At 39.2% G+C, this 22,929-nt stretch overlaps 1 protein-coding gene across 1 annotated transcript in view; it reads right to left on the bottom strand.

Annotated features, from left to right (window-relative positions):
- CR1 (complement C3b/C4b receptor 1 (Knops blood group)) overlaps positions 1-22,929 on the bottom strand; it is a 188,008-nt gene that overhangs the window by 115,659 nt on the left and 49,420 nt on the right. The window contains 3 exon segments of the mRNA XM_045983377.1: positions 9,602-9,687; positions 16,210-16,309; positions 16,941-17,115. Of these exon segments, the coding sequence (XP_045839333.1) occupies positions 9,602-9,687; positions 16,210-16,309; positions 16,941-17,115 (361 nt within the window).

The raw sequence follows: 22,929 nt of genomic DNA, 5'->3' as shown, positions 1-22,929 counted from the left end.
GAGTTCTTACTCACAGATTGGAAATACTTATGTTTGTCTCTTTGAGGACAATGTATACGAAACCTAAACTTTTGCTAAGGACTAGAAACCATTAAAAACAATGGGGCAAATTTTGAAAGGAACCCAATACATGTTTTTATCATTATAAAATATAGTAACTGAAATTACGAAGCTGATAGAATTAATAGCAGGTCAGACACAGTTTAACAAAAATCAATGAATTGGAATCTAGGACAGAAGGAAATCTCCAGAATAAAACACAGAGAGACAAGAGAATCAGAAATATAGCAGAAAGAGTAATGGACTTATAGGATAGAGGGATAAGTCCTACCACATGTGTAAGTGAATCCCACAATGAGAGGAGAGAGATATTAGAGCACGGACATTGGAAGTAATGACAGAATTTTCCAAAACTGATGAAAGACATCACTGAACCACAGATACAAGAAACCATACAAACTGAAGCAATAGAAGTACAAAAAAAATCTTTACCTAGAAACATCATGCAATATTGTAAAAAATCAAGAGCAATGAATTTTAAAGCAGCCAGAAAACAGAGATGACAACTTTAAAAAACCCATACTTAGAAAAATGTTTAAAGAATCTATCACCAGGAGACCTACAATATAAAAATGCTAAAAGATCATTTTTTTTAGATCGAAGGAAAGCAGTGTTATAAGGAACTGATAGAACTGTCATATGGAGGACGGATAACGGAAATAGTTAATGTGTGGATAAGTATGCGTAAATACTGTTTTCATAAAAACAACAATAGTGTCTTTTGAGATACATGTAAAAGTACAAAAATTAACACAGTGAAGGAGAAACAGGGTATGATCATCTCAATAGAGACACAGTGATAAATTAGAATCCACATTCATGAGAAATCTTTAGGGATAAAGGGAATTTCCTTAATCAGATAAAGAATGTCTCTCCCAAATCTTCAGTAAACACCATGCTTTATGGTGACGATTCAAAACTCAGTATCATCTCTTCCATCAGCATTGTACTGGAGTTCTAGCCAACACAGTCAGGCAAGAGAAATAAATAAAAATACAAGAAAGAAAGGGATTAAACATAGGATAATAATGTATCAGCGACATGAGTATTTATGCAGCATATCCAAAAGAATATACAGATAAACTATTGCATTTATAAGTAAATTTAGCAAGATTGTTGGGGCCAAGGGCAAATGATTGCATATTTAAGAAACAATTAGGAAATGTTACATTTTCCAATGTTACACTTCTATGTTTACATCATTTTCTAAAATGTAAATTGGCAAATATTATGGAGAGAAATTAAAGAAATTTCAGAAATGGCAAAATATGTTCATGAATTTACGACTCAAAAATGTAAATATGTTAGTGGTCCGCAGATTGAACTATGGAATCCATAGAAAGCCAATAGAAATTTGAGAAGGTTTCTTTTTGTGGGAACTGACATGCTGATTCTAAATTTTGTCTGTAAATGCAAGGGACAAGAATTACCAAATAAATCTTGGAAGAAGTACATGGTTAGAGGATACACCAGCAGATATCAGTTCTTTAATATATGCTATAGTCATGAAAACAGTGTGATAAATCAACCAGTGGAACAGAACCTCTCTGAAATGAGACCCACTTATAATGTCACCTGATTTAGGGTAGTATACTATTGCCCTGTGATCTATGGGAACCGGTTTTTCTTTTTTCTTTCTTTCTTTTCTTTTTTTTTTTTTTTTTAAAGATTTTACTTATTTATTTGGCAGACAGAGATCACAAGTAGGCAGAGAGGCAGGCAGAGAGAGACAGGAGGAAGCAGGTTCCCCACGGAGCAGAGAGCCCGATGCGGGACTCGATCCCAGGACCCCAGGATCATGACCTGAGCCAAAGGCAGAGGCTTTAAACCACTGAGCCACCCAGGTGGCCCTGGAAACAGTCTTTCTTAAATGGTTTTTTAAATAAATGCTATTATAGCAACAATGTCCACAATGGCCAAACTATAGAAAGAGCTGAGGTGTCCATAGACAGATGAATGGAGAAAAAAGATGTGGTATTAGGCAGAGGAAAATAAGTCAATCAGAGAAAGACAATTATGGTATGGCTTCACTCATATATGGAATATAAGAAACAGCATGGAGGATGATAAAGGAAGGGAGGGAAACTGAATGGGAAGAAATCAGAGAGGGAGACAAACCATGAGAGTCTCAACTCTAGGAAACACACTGAAGGTTGCCATTTTGTTTTTGTTTTTGTTTTTGCAGGTGTCATTTTATTTCTCATAATATTCAAAGAGCCAACATAATTAGCTTTTGATGTAGTGTTCAACGAATCATTAGTTGTGTATAACACCTAGTGTTCATCGCAGTACATGTGCTCCTTAACAAACATCACCTGGTTACCCGATCACCCCACCGCCTACTTCTGTAACCCTCAGTTTGTTTTGCAGAGTCCAGAGTCTCTCATGGTTTGTCTCCCTCGCTGATTTCTTCCCATTCACTTCTCCCTACATCCCCAATGGTCCTCCATGCTATTCCTTATGTTCCACATATGAATGAAATCATGATAATTGTCCTTCTCCGTTTGATTTATTTCACTTACCATAATCTCTTCCAGTTCTATCCATGATGATGCCAATGGTAGCTATTCATCCTTTCTTTTAAAGGTTGAGTAATAATCCACTGTATATATGTACCACATCCTCTTTATCCCATTCATTATTTGAAGAACAACTTGGCTCCTTCCACAGTTTGGCTATTGTGGATATTACTGCTATGAACACTGGGCGTTTTATGCAATGGATGAATTATTGAACTCTACTTCCAAAATCAATGCTGTTCTATATGTTGGCTAATTGAACTTAAATTTTTAAAAAATGATATTAGATGAATTGCCTATCCATTAGGAAAAACAAGGAAACAAAATGAGCAAACCAATTCCTTGACCAGACTCTGCACCATACAAAAAATTAATTTGAGATAAATCACAGACTTAACTTGAAAGATAAAATGATGGGCACAGTTTTCTTATGGAGAACACAGAAAACAGTGGCCAGAAAGGATAGACATAGTAAATCTTATTAAAGGACACTAGTAAAGTGCACATTTTCTATCATCAAGAAACATCATAAGAAAGCAAAGGATGAGTTTTAGCCTGAAGAAAATATGTGTGTTAGGCTTTATTGGAAAATCTGAGATTGGATAAGGAATTCCTCAAAACAGTAAAGAGAAACACAAACTAGCAAGATTGGAAGACAGTTTTGAACAGGCACTACACAAAGATATGAAAGGTGCTCAGCATCCTCAGTCTTTTGGAAAATGCAAATGAAAGCAGCAGTGAGCCACCAGCACAGCTAAAATTTACACACGTGATAAATACCAGGTTGGCAGAGATATGGAACAGCTGGACTTTTCATATGCCTCTGGTGCAAGAGTAAATCTGTCCACTCACTGTGTAAAATCTTTGGGCAGGATCTATTAAGACTGACCACGTTCATACCCAACAATTCCACTTATAGGAATGTCAACACTGTTTACATAGAACATGGAAACGTTTTATCCAGCTGTGCATACATGTGAACATTTGAATATTTCCATGTGGGTATATGTGTACATTTATTGCCTATGCACAGGCATAAAATACTACTGACATATAAACAGCTGAGTTTACAAATTGTTAAGTTCACTCAATGAAATATAATACAATGAAAAAGATCCAGTTAATCTTACATGCAACAATGTGAATAAATCTCCTACACGTATCATTAACAGAAGCTGGACATAAAAGAGTACATGCTTTTTGATTCCTTTAATGTAAAATTCAAGCAGAGCCAAAACTAAGCTTTGGTGATAGAAGCCCAATAAATGGTCACTTTGGGAAGATAGTAACTGAGAAAAGGCATAGGGGAGGCTTCTGAGGTGGTAAAATGGACTAAATCTTCTCTGAATGCTGTTTACATGCTGGTGTTCACTTAGGAAAGAGTCATTGAAGTGAATGATTGATATTGTGTACTATATTATGTGTATATGTATATATAGATGTACATATCTATCTATGTATATATATATAAAGTCTATGGGGTGTGAATACACACACACACACACACACACACACACACTCGTAGTCTACAGTGTATGAAAAATGTGCTGGAAAAAAGACTTCCCAACAGCATTAACTCCAGGAGATATGGCTTTATGGGTGAATTTTTTTTCAGATATCTATGGAAGAAATAATGCTAGTATTACCTAAACTCTTATAGGGAAACAAATATATGGAAAACTATCAGCTGGCTTTATAAGACCATCATAAGTTTGATATCAAAAGCTCCTAAGGTCGGTTGGACATCCACCTTTGGTTCGGGTTATGATCCCAGGACCCTGGGATCGAGCCCTGTGTTGGGTTCCCTGCTCAGTGAGGAGTCTGCATTCTCCCTCTCCTGGTCCCTCTGCTTATGTTCTCGTGCTCTCTCTCTCTCTCCTTCTCTCTCTGTCAAATAGATAAAGAATATCTTAAAAGAGAAAAAAAAAAAACCCTCATAAGTGTTTTTCCAGGGAAAAATACTATAGTCTAATCTCTCTAAAAATCAATAGGAATGGAATGATAAAAGGGTTCTAGAATTAGAGGTGCTGGTTTCACAACCGCATGAATATAGTAAAAATCATTAAATTTATACTTTAAAAGAGTAACTCTTATGATACATAAATTATATCTGAAAAACATCTAAAATATATTATGGAGGCACCTGGGTGGCTCAGTGGGTTAAAGGCTCTGTCTTTGACTCAGGTCATGATCTCAGGGTCCTGGGATCGAGCCCCACATGGGGCTCTCTGCTCAGCAGGGAGCCTGCTTCCTCCTCTCCCTCTGCCTGCCTCTCTGCCTAGTTGTGATTTCTCTCAGTCAAATAAATAAAATATTTAAAAAAATAAATAAAACATATTGCGTATATTGCACAACATAAAAGAATTATAAAATCTTTTGACCAAGTCGTTTTATTCCAAGAAGGTAAGATTAGAATTCAAAATCATCTTGCTTTTCAAAAAGTAATGAAAACATTCCCACCAACAGTGTAAGAGGGTTCACCTTTCTCCACATGCTCTCCAACATTTGTTGTTTCTTGCCTTGTCAAGTTTGACCGTTCTGACTGGTGTAAGGTGGTATCTCAATGTGGTTTTCATTTGAATTGCCCTGATGGCCAATGATGTTGAACAGTTTTTTCATGCATCTGTTAGGCATTTGTATGTCTTCTCTGGAGAAGTGTCTGTTCATGTCTCCTCCCATTTTTTGATTTGGTTATTTGTTTTTTGGGTTTGAGTTTGAGAAGTTCTTTATAGATCTTGGATATCAGCCCTTTATCTGTAATGTCCTTTGCAAATATCTTCTCCCATTCTGTGGGCTGCCTCTTAGTTTTGTTGACCATTTCCTTTGCTGTGCAGAAGCTTCTTATCTTGATGAAGTCCCAAAAGTTCATTTTTGTTTTTCTTTTTTCCCCTTGCCTTTGGAGACGCGTTTTGAAAGAAGTTGACAAAGTTGTCGAAGAGGTTACTGCCTATGTTCTCCTCTAGGATTTTGGATTCCTGTCTCACACTGAGGTCTTTCATCCATTTTGAGTTTATCTTTGTGTATGGTGTAAGAGAATGGTTGAGTTACACTCTTGGTGGGAAAGCATGCAGGCATAGCCACTTTGGAAAACAGTATGGAGCTTCCTCAAAAAACTAAAAATAGAGCTACCCTATGATTCAGAAATTGCACTACTGGGTATTTACCCCAAAGATACAGATGTAGTGAAAAGAAGGGGCACAAGCACCCCAATGTTCCTAGGAGCAATGTCCACAATAGTCAAAAACTGGAAGGAGCCGAGATGCCCTTCAACAGATGAGTGGATAAAGATGTGATTCATATACAGAATGGAGTATTACTCAGCCATCAGAAATGATGAATATTGCATCGACATGGATGGAACTGGAGGGGATTATGCTAAGTGAAATCAGTCCAGCAGAGAAACACAATTGTTATACGGTTTCACTTATTTGTGGAACATAAGGACTAGCATGGAGGACATTAGGAGAAGGAAGGGAAAACTGAAGGGGAGGAGAATCAGAGGGTCAGATGAACCATGAGAGACGATGGACTCTGGGGAACAAACTGAGGGTTTCAGAGGGAAGGAGGTGAGGGGCATGAGTTTAGGCTGGTGACGGGTATTAAGGTGGGCATGTATCGAAATGAACACAGGTGTTAAATGCAAACAATGAATCATGGAACACTACATCAAAAACTAATGAAGTATGTATGGTGACTAACATAACATAAAAAGAAGTCATGAAAACAATTGATTCCATTAAGAGAGTAATGGAGAAACAATATGATTATTTCCAGATGCGTAGCCAAAGTGCTTAATAAAGTTCAACAAGACTTAACGACAAAAAATTCTTAGCCATGAAGAATATTAGGGAATTTCCTTCCCCTGAAAATGGGGATCTACAAAAAGCCTATAGTAAATACTACATTAATGGTGAAATATTTCAAACTTTCCCTTTGAGATGGGGAACAAGAGCAGGATACCCTGTATCCCCAACAATGTCAAATAATTTAGTGGTGGTCCTAGCCAGTATATGAAAGAAATCAGGAGGGAGTGGAAGGAAGGGAGGCAGGGAGAGGAGGAGGGAAGGAAGGAAGAAAAGAGTTTGTTGGTTGGTTACTTCTAAGTGCACTGAAGACTTTAACAGAAAGAAAATGCTTTAAATTCCCGCTCAGGGTCTACCTCTGAACGCTTCTATTATCTGCCCTTGATGAAACTTGCAGTATGTAGCTACAGAGCCCAGATTTCTGAAGAACAAATCCAACATCTAAACCTGTGGCTGGATTCCAAGGTAAATTGACTTCAACTTACAGGCTCTCTTATGTTAAAGTCTGAGCATTGATTGGGAAAAGGAGGACTCTAAGAATTGAGATGGAGAGGGATGTCTGGGTAGCTTAGTTGTTAAATGTCTGCCTTTGGCTCAGGTTAGAATTCCAGGGTCCTGGGATGGAGCCCTGCATGGGGCTGTTTGCTGGGCAGGAAGCCTGCTTCTCCCTGTCCCACTCCCCCTGCCTGCTTGTGTTCTGTCTCTTACTGTCCCTCTCTCTGTCAAAAAAGAAATAAAATGTTAAAAATATAAATAAAATTTGAGATGGAGATACATGGGTAGAGTCTAAGCATGCTGAATACCTTGTACCTGGAAATTCTGCTGAGCCTCCTTTGCTAGAAGCAGCAGCCTCTCCTCCCCTGTGTGAGGAGGTGAGCCTCCCTTTGTCCAAAGAACGTGTAATGACCTGTCCTGAGTAGCTGCCCTGGTAGGGTTGCCAGAAGAACACGGATGTCCAGTTAGATCTGAATTTCAGACAAAACAATGAAAGCTAGTTCTAAATATAAGTATATCCCAAATATTGCAAGACACATATTTAGAATACAAAAATATGTGTTGCTGTGCTGAAATTCAAGTTTAACTGGCTATCTTGTATTTTTGTTTACTAAATCTGGCAACTCCAATTTCAGGGACTGCTGCTCTTCCTCAGGACCTACCCTTAATACTTCGCCATAATTGTGGTTCTTTAATCTGATTTAAGCCCTGAGAGACCTGGAAGTGGAGTTGCGGTGGCAGCTGGGGGGGGGGAAAGAGGGGAGTACCAATTAGGACCTGCAAGAAGGTACCCCCCAAAAGAAAAAGAATTAAGATTGTGAATTCACTGTGTTAGAGGGTGACCTACACTAAATGAAGCTGAAATACAGGGCCTTTCTTAGTGTAGTCCTGAGGAAGAAATCCTATGGCTTAGGGATTTAGGAATGCCAGAGTGGGCTAGGTGAACTCCTTAACTATGTGCATGGGGGGTGGGGTGTTCAAAGAGAGACCTTTTATCCTTTCACCCAAGGCTTTGAGAAATACATTCCTGGGGAATTTTCCATATTCTTGGCAGACTCTCTGATGGCTATTCTCTGTAGGCTGGGAATGACATTGGTGACAATTGGGAGCTTTGTTATTGATCTGGGTTTCCTGGATTCAGGGAGACCAAAGGACCTCAGGCTGGCAAGAGCCAAGTGGCAGCACAAAATAGCCAGAGGCAACTGAAACGGAGATCAGAGTGACTTGCCTGTAGACATCTTTGTCCCTGGCTAATTGTTGTACATCCCCTAAAACTGAAATAGTATTATTTGATGGCTACAAGCAGAAAAAATCTACCTCTGATTGAATCACTGAAAAAAAATTATGGTTATTCATCAACCATTTCCCAGACTTGGGAGCCTATAGACAGACTCAGAGAAGCTCAAACGAATAGAAGATAGGATCTTCTTCTTCTTCTTTTTTGTTTTTTCTTTAAAAATTTTTTTTATTTTAATCATTATCTTGAGAAAGCATGCTGCTACACGGCCAGAACATATACCGAAGTTTCGTCCCACCTTCACCAAGGAGGCTTGAAGCCATTCACCAAAGATTAGTTATAAGAAAGGTTAGTGAATTAGAAATAAAGATGAAAATCTAGGAATAGTTATAGGTGTATTACCTTTAAATAAAGAGATCTAGCCAGAGTACTGTTTTGTCATCTGATTTTTTTTTCACATAAAAGCGTATAACTTACATATTTATATATCACTGTATCTCCATGACATCATGTTTCTTTGTTCTTTTGTTTTTCTTATTTTTAGCTGAATAACATTCCAGTGTATGGATGTAGTTCCTCTTCTTCCTCTTCCTCTTCTCCTCCTCCCCCTCCCCTCTTCATCTCTTTCTCCTTCTTCATCCTCCTCCTCCTACTCTTCTTCTCCTCCTCCTTCTTTTTCATCTTCATCTTCTTCCTCCTCTAGCTCCTCCTCTTCTTTTGTAAGTAGGCTCCAAGCCAACTGTGGAGTCCAGCATAGGGCTCAAATGCACAACCTTGAGATCAAGACCTCAGCTGAGACCAAAAGCCAGACATTTAACAGACTGAGTCACCCAAGTGTCCCTGGATGTATCTCTTCTAATTCTGTGTGGCTCGATATCATGTTTCTTAGGGAATTCTCAATAGTCATTTTTAACATGACTCTTCCTTCCTGTACTTTCCAATCCATAGCTGGTACCATTTCAGTTACCTTAACATTTTTGTTATTATAATGAATGAAGCAATTAGAAGTGTATAGTGAATTCCTAGGAAAAATCTGTATTTATTTCCCAAGTATAAATTCTAAGAAATGGGTCAAAATCGATGTCCATTTTGAGGCTTATAGCACATCGTGCTTCTCAAGAGGTTTTGTGGAACTCCACTTGTGTGTGAGTGTTGATTCATCCACAGATTCACCAGCCTTGGAGAGCATCACTTTAGAAAAATCTTGACCAATTTGACAAGCAGAATGATTGTTATTCTGGGGGTGGCACAATCAACATCATTCTGAATTAATTGAATGAAAACTAAGATTTGAAGACTTTTATGCTTTAAGTCCCCAGATTCAGAAAAGGCACAAGATATGGGAAACATAAGGAAACAGTTGCCAGAAACCCCATAGTTTTTGAGGGATAGAATGCACAAAAGGAATCCACTTAAGATTTGTGTAACTTTAGGGGGAAACTTAGACTCTATTGGAAAAGGTAATAGCAAGGACTATTTCAACTCACTCTCACAGAAAGGTGGATCGTCATCCCAGGTGACAGTCTTGCCTGAGATGATGCATGCAATAGAGGTCTTACCAATAAGTCGGTATCTAGAGGGAAAGAAGAATGGATGTTATTTTCCCTGTTCATTTTCCTACTGAAATGGCTACTTACAAGAGAGTGTAATCCTGGAGAATTCAGGACAATTTCCACTTGTCATAGTATATGACATGGTATATACTATGTATATGTATATACATGTACATATCTGTACACATATACTACATAGACATAGTATATGACATAGTACATATATCACAATTTGTGATAGTACACTCTCACTTTCCCAAATTTTACATCTTATTCAGATGTGTAAGCTAAATGGGTTCTCCGCCCTTAATTACTTTGGGCTACATTTTAATTTAAGCCTAACATGTTTAAGATTCTTCAAAATAGAAGCAAAGGAAATCCAAGCAGAACAAAACAAGTTGAATACAGATTTCCTATGTAAAATGTTAAAGGCAGCAATTCTCACTTAGTATGCCACAAACTGTTCAAAGTGTGCCAAAAGACTCGGAAAATGTAAATTTCTCCCATGGATAGTGTCTTCCAAAACTGTAGTAAAATATTAAAACCAGGATTCTGACATAGGTATGATCACCAATTTTATTCAGACTTCCTGAGTTTTGTTTGTACTAATTTGTGGGTATGTGAGTGTGCTTACAAGTATTCAGTTTTTATACAGACTATATTTAAGAGCAGTTCTGGGTTCACGGTAATATTGGCCAGAGGATACAGGGGATTTCCCATATACGCCCTTTCCCTACACATGCATACCTTCCCACATTATCCACATCCCCCACCAGACTGGTACAGTGGCTTGCAACTGATGAACCTACATTGACACATCCTTATCCCCTGTAATCCATAGTTTATAGCAGGGTTCCGTCTTGGCGTTGTGCAGTCTGTGGGTCTGGACAAACGCATAATGACATGGATGCACCCTTACCGAATCACACAGAGTAGTTTCACTGCCCTAAACATCTTCGGAGCTCTGCCTATTCGTCTCTCCCTCCTCCCACCCCTTGGCTACGATGGATCATTTTACTCCATAGTTTCTTTTCCAGAATGCCACTTCCCTGGAATTCTACAGTATTGAGCCTGTTCAGATTGGATTCTTTCCCTTAGTTAAATGCAGTTAAGTTTCCTCCATGGCTTTCCATGGCTTGATAGCTCATTTGTGTTTTCCAGCGGGTTTCCCAGTTTCTGTTCCTATCAGCAATGAACGAGTAATCCAGTTCCTCTACAACCACGCCAGCATCTGCTGTTTTCACGAGTTTGTCTTTTTGCCACTCAGATATTTCTGTAGTATTGTTTCTCTGTTGTTTTAATTTGTATTTTCCTAACGGCTCACGATGCTGAATATCTTTTCCTGAACTTACTTTCCATCGATAAACTCTTTTCAGTGAAATGTCTGTTCGTGTGCCTCCAAATTCCTGTCCTGAAACCTTAGAATCTGACGTTTTTTGGAAGTAAGGTCTTGGCAGATATAAGAGAGTTAAGATGAGGTCATACTGGATTAACATGGGCCCTAATGCAATGACTGTTGTCCTCAGAAGAAGAAGGACATCTGGACAAGGAGACAGACAGAATACGTTGACACATACAGAGGAAAAGCCACGTGAGAACAGACACAGAGGTAGGAGTGATGTGTTTATAGCCCACGATGCCAAGGACAGCTGGCAACCACCAGAAGCTCGGAGAAAAGCATGAAATGGATTCTTCCTCAGAGCTCCCAATAGGAACCAACACGCTGACACCTTGATTTCAGACCTGTTGAAGGCTATTCCTAACTTTTGTGAGTTTGTATCATGAATTGATACTGGATTTTGCCAACTGCATTTTCTGTCAATTGCTAGGGGCATGTATTTTTCTCTTTAGCCTGTCTATAGAGTTGATCATGTTGATTGATTTTTGAATGTTCAATCTGTCTTGTATACCTGGAGCAATTTCCACTGTGGTCTTTGGCTGCAATTCTTTTAATGCATTGTTGGGTTTGATTTGCTAATATTTTATAGATGCTACAAAGTCTTCAATGAAGTATAACAAACCAAGTCCAGCGGTATATGAAAAGGGTCATATACAATGACCAAATGGGATTTATTCCAGGTATACAATTACTATTTTGACAGAGACCAAATTCCCAGTTAGTAAGTTCTTTTCCTTCAGTACTTAAAACAGGTGGGCCACTTCCTTCTGGTCTCCATATTCTCAGGTATAAAATCCACCACCATTATGACTGTATTCCCCTATAAACAGCATGTCCTTTCCCTCTGGTTCCTTTACGAGTTTTTTTCAAGGGAATTTGTTATTACTTATTGAAGCAATTTTATGATGGCTGCTTTAAAATCATCATTACAGAGCTTTTTCTTGGTCCTGGCCTCCGTGGATTGTCTTTTCTTAGTGGAGTTGCGATTTTCCTGTTTTTTTTTTTTAATTTTTTTTTAAAATTTTTTATTTATTTGTCAGAGAGAAGGAGAGAGAGAGAGAGAGCACAGGCATGCAGAGAGGCAGGCAGAGGTGGAGAGAGAAGCAGGTTCCCTGCCGAGCAAGGAGGCCATGCTGGACTCGATCCCAGGACCCCGGGATCATGACCCGAGCTGAAGGCAGAGGCTTAACCCACTGAGCCACCCAGGCGTCCCGATTTTCCTGGTTCTTGATGTGACTTGGGATTCTCTGTTATATCCTGAACATTTTGGATGTTATGTTAAGAGACTCTTGTTGTTATTTAATGTTATTTAATGTATCTTAGCATGTAACCTCCCTCTGTAGGGTAGTGTGTAGATTCTGGCCTACTTTCATGGGCTTTGGTTCCAATGAATATTTAGTTTTCCAGTCTTGTGTGCTCTTCTGGGGCTTCGTTCTCCTGGCTCCTTTTAAATGCCGGATGCATTCCTGCTGATACTGCCTGTAGACAGTGGAGGTGCTTCTCTGAACTGACTGGTGTCAATAGGTGAGGAATGGAAGATGCTGAGACCTTGAATGGAGAATAAGCTCTCTGGCTTTCTATGGCTATCTGGGGAAGGTGGCGTTCCCCCTTCATTTCTGTCATTGCCATCAGGGGAGGGAAGCATGTATCTGGGCTACATTTTGTTGCTGGGTGGAGAACCAGGAGACATGGGCCTGGGAAGCTTTCTCCTACTGGATGGAGGATCCAGAAACCCCAAACATGATTTCTCTTCTGCTGCTGGTTTGGTGGCTCCCTGTCATGGGTATAGGATCAAGAGATGCTGGGCCTGGAATGCTGTCTTCCTACACGGATTAATTTTTCTTCATTGTTCATTCAGCTGGAAATTATCTTTAAACATTTTTATTCTACTGGGTTAAATCCATTAAGATCCATCTGAATTTCTTTTGTTCATTTTTTTAGGTCAAGATTGAGTCATTGGACGACAATGCTAGCCCTTTACATTTTTTCCTTAACTTTTAGCTTTCTATATTGATTGCACAAATTCATAAGTGAATGTGATCACATAAATTCAATGTACTATTGATGATATTTGCAAATGCAAATCTGTAGAAATTTTCTTACATCCATGTGTTGCAAGCAGGGAGATACATGTAGGGATTAACTTTAGCATTTTTCAAATATGCAAGTTAAAGTTTCCAGGGGAACTTCTAAATAAATAGAAATAGAGACTCAATTTTCCAAGCTAGTGAAGGACATAATGGAAAAAGAATATAAAACGTTATCAACAGAAAAGTTGAGGAAGTGTGAAAACATAAAATTGGTATAAATAGAAACACAAAATAAGGTAGTAGGCATTAATTTTAAACATTAGTAGTTGCATTAAAAGCAAATGGATTAAACTCCTTAGTTAAAAGGTAGACATTATCAAACTGGATGAAGGAAATCTTACTATTAGTTATTTCTCAGAGACTCACCTACCAGAGAATGATACAGGAGAGTGAAAAGTAAAAAAGATTTAAAGAGAGTGGGTAAATAATCAAAAAGCAATGTAGTTATATTAAATATATAATAGGAGTATAAGTGTACATACCAAATAGACTTTAACTGAAAAAGCATTATTAGAAAGAAGGAGCAACCCGCTATAATAAGTTTTAATGCTCTTGGAAGTATTCAATGTGCATGCACCTAATTACATGGCCTCAACTATATTTAAAAGAACACAGAAATACAAGAAGAAATTGGAAGAAAATATCGAGGGATCCATCCTGTTTTGTAAAAGAATCACGCCCTGCTCATTTTATATAGATAATTTCGTTGTAAAGCCAGACAAGGACAGGTTGAGAATGGAACATTATTAAGCCTATCATTCCTATGAGAATAGGAATAGGAAAAAATGTGAAAGAAGATATTCTAAGCAAATGTAGCAATGCAGAGAAAATATTCATTATACTTCTAGGCCAAGTGGGGTTACTCAAACTTTTCAGGCTTAATCTGTTAACGTAATTCATGATACTCATTCCTCCTACTTCGTGCATTTGTATTTGGTTGTTTAGTTGCCCCAAGACCAGTTGTTGAAAAGACTATTCTTTCACCATTGGATTGTCCTGGCACCCTTGCAGAAAAGGAGTTGACCATAAGTGTGTGGGTTTATTTCTGCATTCTCAATTCTATTCTATTGATCTCTACATCGGTCCTTAGGCCAGTACCACACATTCTTGATTGCTGTAGGTTTAGAGTAAGTTTGGAAGGGAGACTTTCTTCTTTTTCAAGACTGTTTTGACTGTTTGGGTTTGGGTGCCTTGCATTGCCAGAAGAATTTTAGGATCAGTTGTTGATTTCTGCAAAAGGATGCTGGAATTTTATGGGCATTGAATTAAATCTGTACATCAATTTGGGGAGATCAACATTGTATAATTCTGTAATGTTCAATATTGTTACAATGTTAACAATATTAAGTCACCCAATCTAGGAATATAGGATGTGGTTCCATTTATTTAGATCCCCTTTGCTTTTGTTTTCAACAATGTCTCATAATCTTCAGTGTACTGTCTTACAGTTCTTTAGTTCAGGTTATTTTGAAGTTAAGTTGTTCTTTTGATGTTATTGTGGGTGGAACTACTTTCTTAACTTCATTCTCAGAGTGTTCATTGTTAGTGTATAGAGATGCAATTTAATTTTGCATGTTGGTCTGATAGGTGAATCTTGCTGAACTATCTGTTAGATGTAATGGGTTTTGGGGGTGTGTGTGTTTGTGCTCATTCCTTGGGATTTTCTATACAAAACACATTATTTGCAAACAGAGATTGTTTCAATTCTCTTTTCAAATTTGGACACCTTTTGTTTCTTTTTCATGATCAATTTTCCTGGCTTGAACCTCTAGTATGCTGTTGATTAGAAATGGTGAGAAGTTTTTGGTACTTTAATTTATATAAATGTGTGTGTGAGGTGTATGTGTATGAGTGTGTGTATGTATTGTAAAATATAATTCTTAGCTGTGCATCATAACAAAATAAGGGTGAAAACTACTGTCATGTAGAAACTTTTGCGCATGGGCACTAGGAGACATGTGTATTTATATTGGGAATACTTATGATAGCCAAAACTAACAATGAGAAACAATCCTAATATAACAACCAAGAGAAAATGAGTAGTGGTATATCCACTCAAGGAAATATTATCCCAAGCAAAACTGAATTAACCACAACCACATGGATAATTGCGAGAAACGAAATGCTCAGTGCAAAAGCAAGTTGCAGAGAAATGCATGTAATATCATGCCATTTATAGAAAGCTCAGAGTATGCAAAGCGAAATCTAAACTGAGTAGGGATTCATGGGAGAATATGGAAAACAAATGCAAGAGAGTGAACGACACAGAACTCAAGACAGTGATTTCTAGAGAGATTCTGGAGGTGGAGGAATGGGAACTGGGAAAGGCAGAGAGGTGACTTCTAAGGTTCTAGCAATGTTTCTTAAGGTGGATAGCATATACGCTGAAGTTCACTTTATTGTTCTTCCTGTTTTTAATGGTCACTTATGTTATATTGAGTATCTTTTAAGTAAGCAATAAATAATTTTTAAAAAAAGCAAAAGTTAAGATATAAGGTGAAGCAGTCTCCCTACTTCTTTCCGGAATTGCTTATCTCCTTTAAGATAAGCCACAGCAAATTTCTGCACCGTGCTATAACAATCAAGGAGAAGGGCTATAACAATCAAGATTTGCGTGTGCACCTCATGGCTCCATCATCCTAAACAAGTCATTCTTTCCCACTTCTGAGCCCACCATCTCCAGCTCTTGTTGCTTTGGGGTGGGAATATGTGCGAGGAGCCACTAATGGTTGTTCCATTTGCTTCTTTAGAGCCCTGGTCCTTCCCATTTAGTGAACGTTTCACTTGGTTTTAGGAGCATGAATTTGGTGTGCCATAGGCATCTTTCCTCCCAACCCCTGAGTTTCTAGCACAGATACAGGTGTTTCGTATTTTTCAAATCTTTGTTTAGTCTTTTCAAATGTAGTTTAATAACTGGATTCAAGCCACCACGTCTACTTAGAGATCTTATTGCTATGGTTTGAATGGACAGGAAGACTTTCTAAGACTCTTGTTTAGAGATGGGTGCTACAGTTCTGGAACTGTCAACGCAAATGACGCTGCTGCCAACTCACCCTTCATTACAGGAGTAATTAACAGTTGATCCAAACCGGGCGTCTCCGTCTACGGTCATTTTGCCATTGGCGGGCTCTGGAGGAGTTCCACACGGTTTCCCTATGGGGGAGAAGCAGAACTGGGGGATTGGGTATAGAACAAGCCAAACTTCTCTCAGTAAGTACATAAGGTCCCAACCTGGCTGGAGTTAACTGAAAAGTATTTGCCGTTCCGCAGATTTTGCCACCTCGGAGAAACTAACTAGAGCTCAGAGTCAGCCACCTACTAAGCTCCACTTCCAAAAAAAGACCTCCCCTCCCAATTGATCTTTTCCCTGTGTTGTGCCTTCCAGAAAAATGCAAACTTTACTTATTACCAAAGTGGTTATTTTGTCATCCAACCAGCATAAATCAGAGATCTCAAAGTCTGGGTTTCTCTCCCCACCTACATTGTTCTTCTCTTTTCTGACTCAGTGGTGATGTAGTTTCAATGGTGACAATGGGAAACCCCTACTGAGTGGAGATTTTCCCTGCATTGTGTCTTGTGAAGGTCATTTCTCATGCAGTGACCTTGTAATGGAGGTCCAGTAAGTCAGAGCATTAGGAAGAAGTGACAGAAAGGATAACTGTCACATGTACTCTACTCGAGGCAAATTTAACAATCGTACATGTCTTAGTTCCAGGATCTGAACAGTTAATTCAGCTCTATGGATGTCTGTTTGACGCAAAGTTCTCAGTCCAGAGGTACTTACGTCGACACTTGTTTTCTGCGCTTGACCAGACTGAGTTGTGTAGGCATTTGATAAAGAAACTTCTCCCATAGTAACCAGGGCGGCACTCGTACTTCAGATATGTCCCAATGGGAAACTCATACTTGTCAGTAGCATTTGTCAGCTTGGCAAATGGAAGGTGTTCTGGAGTTTTGCACTGACCTGGAGGTCAAGACCACAGTGACATCCAAGTTAATGGAGAAACTTCTGTTTACTTCCTCTTTATCTCCAGTGTGCTTCATAGATGCGATCAAAGAAACAGAACACCTTAGTAATCTTAAAATGTTTGTGTCTCTTAGTAGTGAACATAGAGATGAGCTTTTCATTTTGTTCTAAAGCTTTATTTATTTATTTAGAGAGCAAGACTGAGAGAGAGGGAGAGAGCATGCACGAGTGGGAGGGGGCAGAGGGAGAGAGAATCTCAAGCAGACTCCCCACTGAGCACAGAGCCCAATGCAGGCCTTGATCCCAGGAACCTGAAATCATGATTTGAACCGAAATCAGCCACTTTACCAACTGAGGCGACCCTGTTCACCATTCTTCATAGTGGGTGTAATCCACCTCATTTCTTATTCTACAAAAATTGTCTTTTGATACTTTTATCACAGCCACTGCTAAAAGCCATTATTGCAAAGATTTGTTGTTACCAAGAGGAACCTACTGAAGAAAAAATAAAAGAACTCTACTGCAATCTAACGTAGCCAAGCCTATTGGGAGACAGTAGTTGCACAGTATCTAAGAAATATCCAGAATTGCTGTTCCACCAAAAATTAAAATAGCCCATGGGTCTCCTCTGAGATCCTGGAGGTTCCCAGGGCACAGCAGCCAACAATTTGGGAAAAGCAGCACTCCACTAATCTTCGTCTGTAGAGTGGAATTGTCTATTTATATTTACTCCAACTGTTGACATATTCATGATTAGGTCTATCATCTTATTATTTGATTTTTATCTGTCCTTCCTTTCCTATGTTCCTTATGCTCTTCTCTTTTGCCTTCATTTTGAGTATGAAAAAAGCTTTTATTTATTTATTTAAAGAGAGAGAGAGAGAGCATGAGCATGAGTGAGCAGGGGGAGGGGCATATTAAGAGGGAGAGAGAGGGAGAGAATCTCAAGCAGGCTCTGTGCTGAGCATGACCTGAATTCATCTGAAGTCAGGAGTTGGACGCTCAACCACCTGAGCCACTCAGGAGTCCCTATTATTATTTCTTCTTTTAGATTATTTGTTACACATTCTCTTAAGATGACATGCATCCTTACCATGTTAACGTGCAATGAACAATTTTCATTTCCCCAGCAATGCAAGATCCGTAGAAAATGCTCACTCTGTTTACTTCCTCCCTGTCTTTTGTTCTATCATGTTTATGTTTTTAGAATCTACATATATTTTATGGTCTCATTAGCCATATTCAGTGTGCATACTGCTGGCTTCTTGCTGGGCTACAACCATTTGCTACTAAGCTGGACCCTAATGGTAATGGATTCCATCAGCAGGCTCAGCTAAGATTTTGAAAATCTGTAGAAATATGTGGTTGCCTAAACAATGAGCTTCCAAAGACATCCATGCCCTAATCCCTGGAGCCTGCAAATGTTACCTCATATGGCACCAGGCTTTGCAGATTTGGTTAAATTAAGAATCTTGTGATGGGAAGATTATCCTGGGTTATCTGGGTGGCCCTCAATGTAATCACAAAGGTCGTTAAAAGAGGGAGGCAGAGAATCCAAGATAGAAGATGGAGATTTTAAGACATTCCAGTGCTGGCTTTGAAGGTAGAGAAAGGGGGCCATGAACCAAAGTATGCAGGCAGCCTCTGGACGAGAAGAGCAGGGAAACCTAATCTCTCTTGGAGCCTCCAGAAGAAACAAAGCCCTACAGACCCATTTGAGAATTTGACCTCCAGAACCGCAAGAGAATAAATTCCCATTGTTGTAAGCCATTTAGTTTGTGGTAATTTGTTAGAGCAGCAATAAGAAGCTAATACAAGAGATATCAATGTACAGCTTTAGAAACTGGATTCTGAGAACAGAATTTGAACCTAGTGTCTTCTTCTTACTGTGAGGTAGAAGTAAAAATGTAAATTGGGATAATAGCTGAAATAGAAAGAAACATATGAGCCTTCACCAGAGAAAGATTGATCTGGTTTCCTTTTCCTCCTTCATTCCCAATCCCTCATATTCTAAGAAGTATATTAATATGAACTCCATAAACCCACCTACCAAAGTTTATTTAAAAAAAAACTCTCCCTGGGGAGGAGTCAAGATGGCGGAGAAGTAGCAGGCTGAGACTACATCAGGTAGCAGGAGATCAGCTCGATAGCTTATCTAAACATTGCAAACACCTACAAATCCAACGGGAGATCGAAGAGAAGAAGAACAGCAACTCTAGAGACAGAAAATCAACCACTTTCTGAAAGGTAGGACTGGCGGAGAAGTGAATCTAAAATGACGGGAAGATAGACCGCGGGGGGAGGGGCCGGCTCCCGGCAAGCGGCGGAGGAACGGAGCACAAAATCAGGACTTTTAAAAGTCTGTTCCACTGAGGGACATTGCTCCAGAGGCTAAACCAGGGCGAAGCCCACGTGGGGTCAGCGTGGCCCCAGGTCCCGCAGGGTCCCAGAAGGATTGGGGGTGTTGGAGTGTTGCAGAGCTCGCAGGTATTAGAACGGAGAAGCCGGCTGCAGAGACAGAGCCGAGGACTGAACTCTCAGCTCGGGGTTACCTTGAACTGGTCGCGGGCTGGGTGAGCTCGGAGCGCGGCTAGAGGCTGGGGATACGGGAGTGATTGGGTGCTGTCCTCTGGGGGCGCACTGAGGAGTGGGGCCCCAGGCTCTCAGCTCCTCTGGGCTGGAGACTAGGAGGCCGCCATTTTCATTCCCGTCCTCTGGAACTCTACGGAAAGCTTTCAGGGAACAGAAGCTCCCAAAAGCGAACCCGAGCCGATTACTTAGTCCGGCCGCCGGTAAGGGCGGTGCAATCCCGCCTCGGGCAAAGACACTTGAGAGTCACTACAACAGGCCCCTCCCCCAGAAGATCAACAAAATATCCAGCCAGGACGAAGTTCATCTATCAAGGAAAGTAGGTTCAATTCCTAAGACAGCAGAGCAATTCCAGAGGAGGAGAAAGCAAAGCACGAAACTCATGGCTTTCTCCCCATGATTCTTTAGTCTTGCGGCTACTTCAATTTTTTTTTCTTTTTTCATTTTTTTTTCTTTTTTCTTTTTTCTTCTTCTGCTAAATTTTTTAAACCTTTTACCCTTTTCTTTTTTAACATTTTTTGACTAGCTTATCTAAATATATATATTTGTTTTTCTTTCTTTTTTATATTTTTTCTTTATTTGTTTTATTTTTTAAATTTTTTTCTTTTTTTTTCCTGAACCTCTTTTTATCCCCTTTCTTCCCCCCACAATTTGGGTTCTCTTCTCATTTGGTTACAGCGTATTTTTCTGGGGTCTTTGCCACCCTTTTAGTATTTTATTTGCTCCTTCATATCCTCTTATCTGGACAAAATGACAAGGCGGAAAAAATCACCACAAACAAAAGAACAAGAGACAGTACCGAAGGCTAGGGACCTAATCAACACAGACATTGGTAATATGTCAGATCAAGAGTTCAGAATGACGATTCTGAACGTTCTAGCCGGGCTCGAAAAAGGCATGGAAGATATTAGAGAAACCCTCTCTGGAGATATTAAAGCCCTTTCTGGAGAAATTAAAGAACTAAAATATAACCAAGTTGAAATCAAAAAAGCTATTAATGAGGTGCAATCAAAAATGGAGGCTCTCACTGCTAGGATAAATGAGGCAGAAGAAAGAATTAGTGATATAGAAGACCAAATGACAGAGAATAAGAAGCCGAGCACAAGAGGGACAAACAGCTACTGGACCATGAGGGGAGAATTCAAGAGATAAGTGACACCATAAGACGAAACAACATTAGAATAATTGAGATTCCAGAAGAAGAAGAAACAGAGAGGGGAGCAGAAGGTCTATTGGAGAGAATTATTGGAGAGAATTTCCCTAATATGGCAAAGGGAACAAGCATCAAAATCCAGGAGATGCAGAGAACCCCCCTCAAAGTCAACAAGAATAGGTCCACACCCCGTCACCTAATAGTAAAATTTACAAGTCTTAGTGACAAAGAGAAAATCCTGAAAGCAGCCCGAGAAAAGAAGTCTGTAACATACAATGGTAAAAATATTAGATTGGCAGTAGACTTATCCACAGAGACCTGGCAGGCCAGGAAGAGCTGGCATGATATATTCAGAGCACTAAACGAGAAAAACATGCAGCCAAGAATACTCTATCCAGCTAGGCTATCATTGAAAATAGAAGGAGAGATAAAAAGCTTCCAGGACAAACAAAAACTGAAAGAATTTGCAAACACCAAACCAGCTCTACAGGAAATATTGAAAGGGGTCCTCTAAGCAAAGAGAGAGCCTAAAAGTAGTAGATCAGAAAGGTACAGAGACAATATACAGTAACAGTCACCTTACAGGCTAATAATGGCACTAAATTCATATCTCTCAATAGTTACCCTGAATGTTCATGGGCTAAATGCCCCATTCAAAAGACACAGGGTATCAGAATGGATAAAAAAACAAAACCCATCAGTATGTTGCCTACAAGAAACTCATTTTAGACGCGAAGACACCTCCAGATTTAAAGTGAGGGGGTGGAAAACAATTTACCATGCTAATGGGCATCAGAAGAAAGCTGGGGTAGCAATCCTTATATCAGATCAATTAGATTTTAAGCCAAAGACTATAATAAGAGATGAGGAAGGACACTATATCCTACTCAAAGGGTCTGTCCAACAAGAAGATCTAACAATTTTAAATATCTATGCCCCTAACGTGGGAGCAGCCAACTATATCAACCAATTAATAACAAAATCAAAGAAACACATCAATAATAATAAAAAATAGTAGGGGACTTTAACACCCCCCTCACTGAAATGGACAGATCATCCAAGCAAAAGATCAACAAGGAAGTAAAGGCCTTAAATGACACACTGGACCAGAGGGACATCACAGATATATTCAGAACATTTCATCCCAAAGCAACAGAATACACATTCTTCTCTAGTGCACATGGAACCTTCTCCAGAATAGATCACATCCTGGGTCACAAATCAGGTCTCAACTGGTATCAAAAGATTAGGATCATTCCCTGCATATTTTCAGACCACAATGCTCTGAAGCTAGAACTCAATCACAAGAGGAAAGCTGGAAAGAACCCAAATACATGGAGATTAAACAGCATCCTTCTAAAGAATGAATGGGTCAACCAGGAAATTAAAGAAGAATTGAAAAAATTCATGGAAACAAATGATAATGAAAACACAACAGTTCAAAATCTGTGGGACACAGCAAAAGCAGTCCTGAGAGGAAAATATATAGCGGTACAAGCCTTTCTCAAGAAACAAGAAAGGTCTCAAGTACACAACCTAACCCTACACGTAAAGGAGCTGGAGAAAGAACAAGAAAGAAACCCTAAACCCAGCAGGAGAAGAGAAATCATAAAGATCAGAGCAGAAATCAATGAAATAGAAACCAAAAAAACAATAGAAAAAATCAATGAAACTAGGAGCTGGTTCTTTGAAAGAATCAATAGGATTGATAAACCCCTGTCCAGACTCATCAAAAAGAAAAGAGAAAGGACCCAAATCAATAAAATCATGAATGAAAGAGGAGAGATCACAACTAACACCAAAGAAATACAGACAATTATAAGAACATACTATGAGCAACTCTACGCCAACAAATTTGGCAATCTGGAAGAAATGGAAGCATTCCTAGAGACATATAAACTACCACAACTGAACCAGGAAGAAATAGAAAACCTGAACAGGCCCATAACCAGTAAGGAGATTGAAACAGTCATCAAAAATCTCCAAACAAACAAAAGCCCAGGGCCAGTCGGCTTCCCAGGGGAATTCTACCAAACATTTAAAGAAGAACTAATTCCTATTCTC

Source organism: Meles meles, chromosome 17, assembly GCF_922984935.1.
Source record: "Meles meles chromosome 17, mMelMel3.1 paternal haplotype, whole genome shotgun sequence".
In the NCBI taxonomy this organism is placed as follows: domain Eukaryota; kingdom Metazoa; phylum Chordata; class Mammalia; order Carnivora; family Mustelidae; genus Meles; species Meles meles.
Note: the sequence above shows the minus strand (reverse complement) of the source record. Positions and strands in the feature narration are given on the sequence as shown.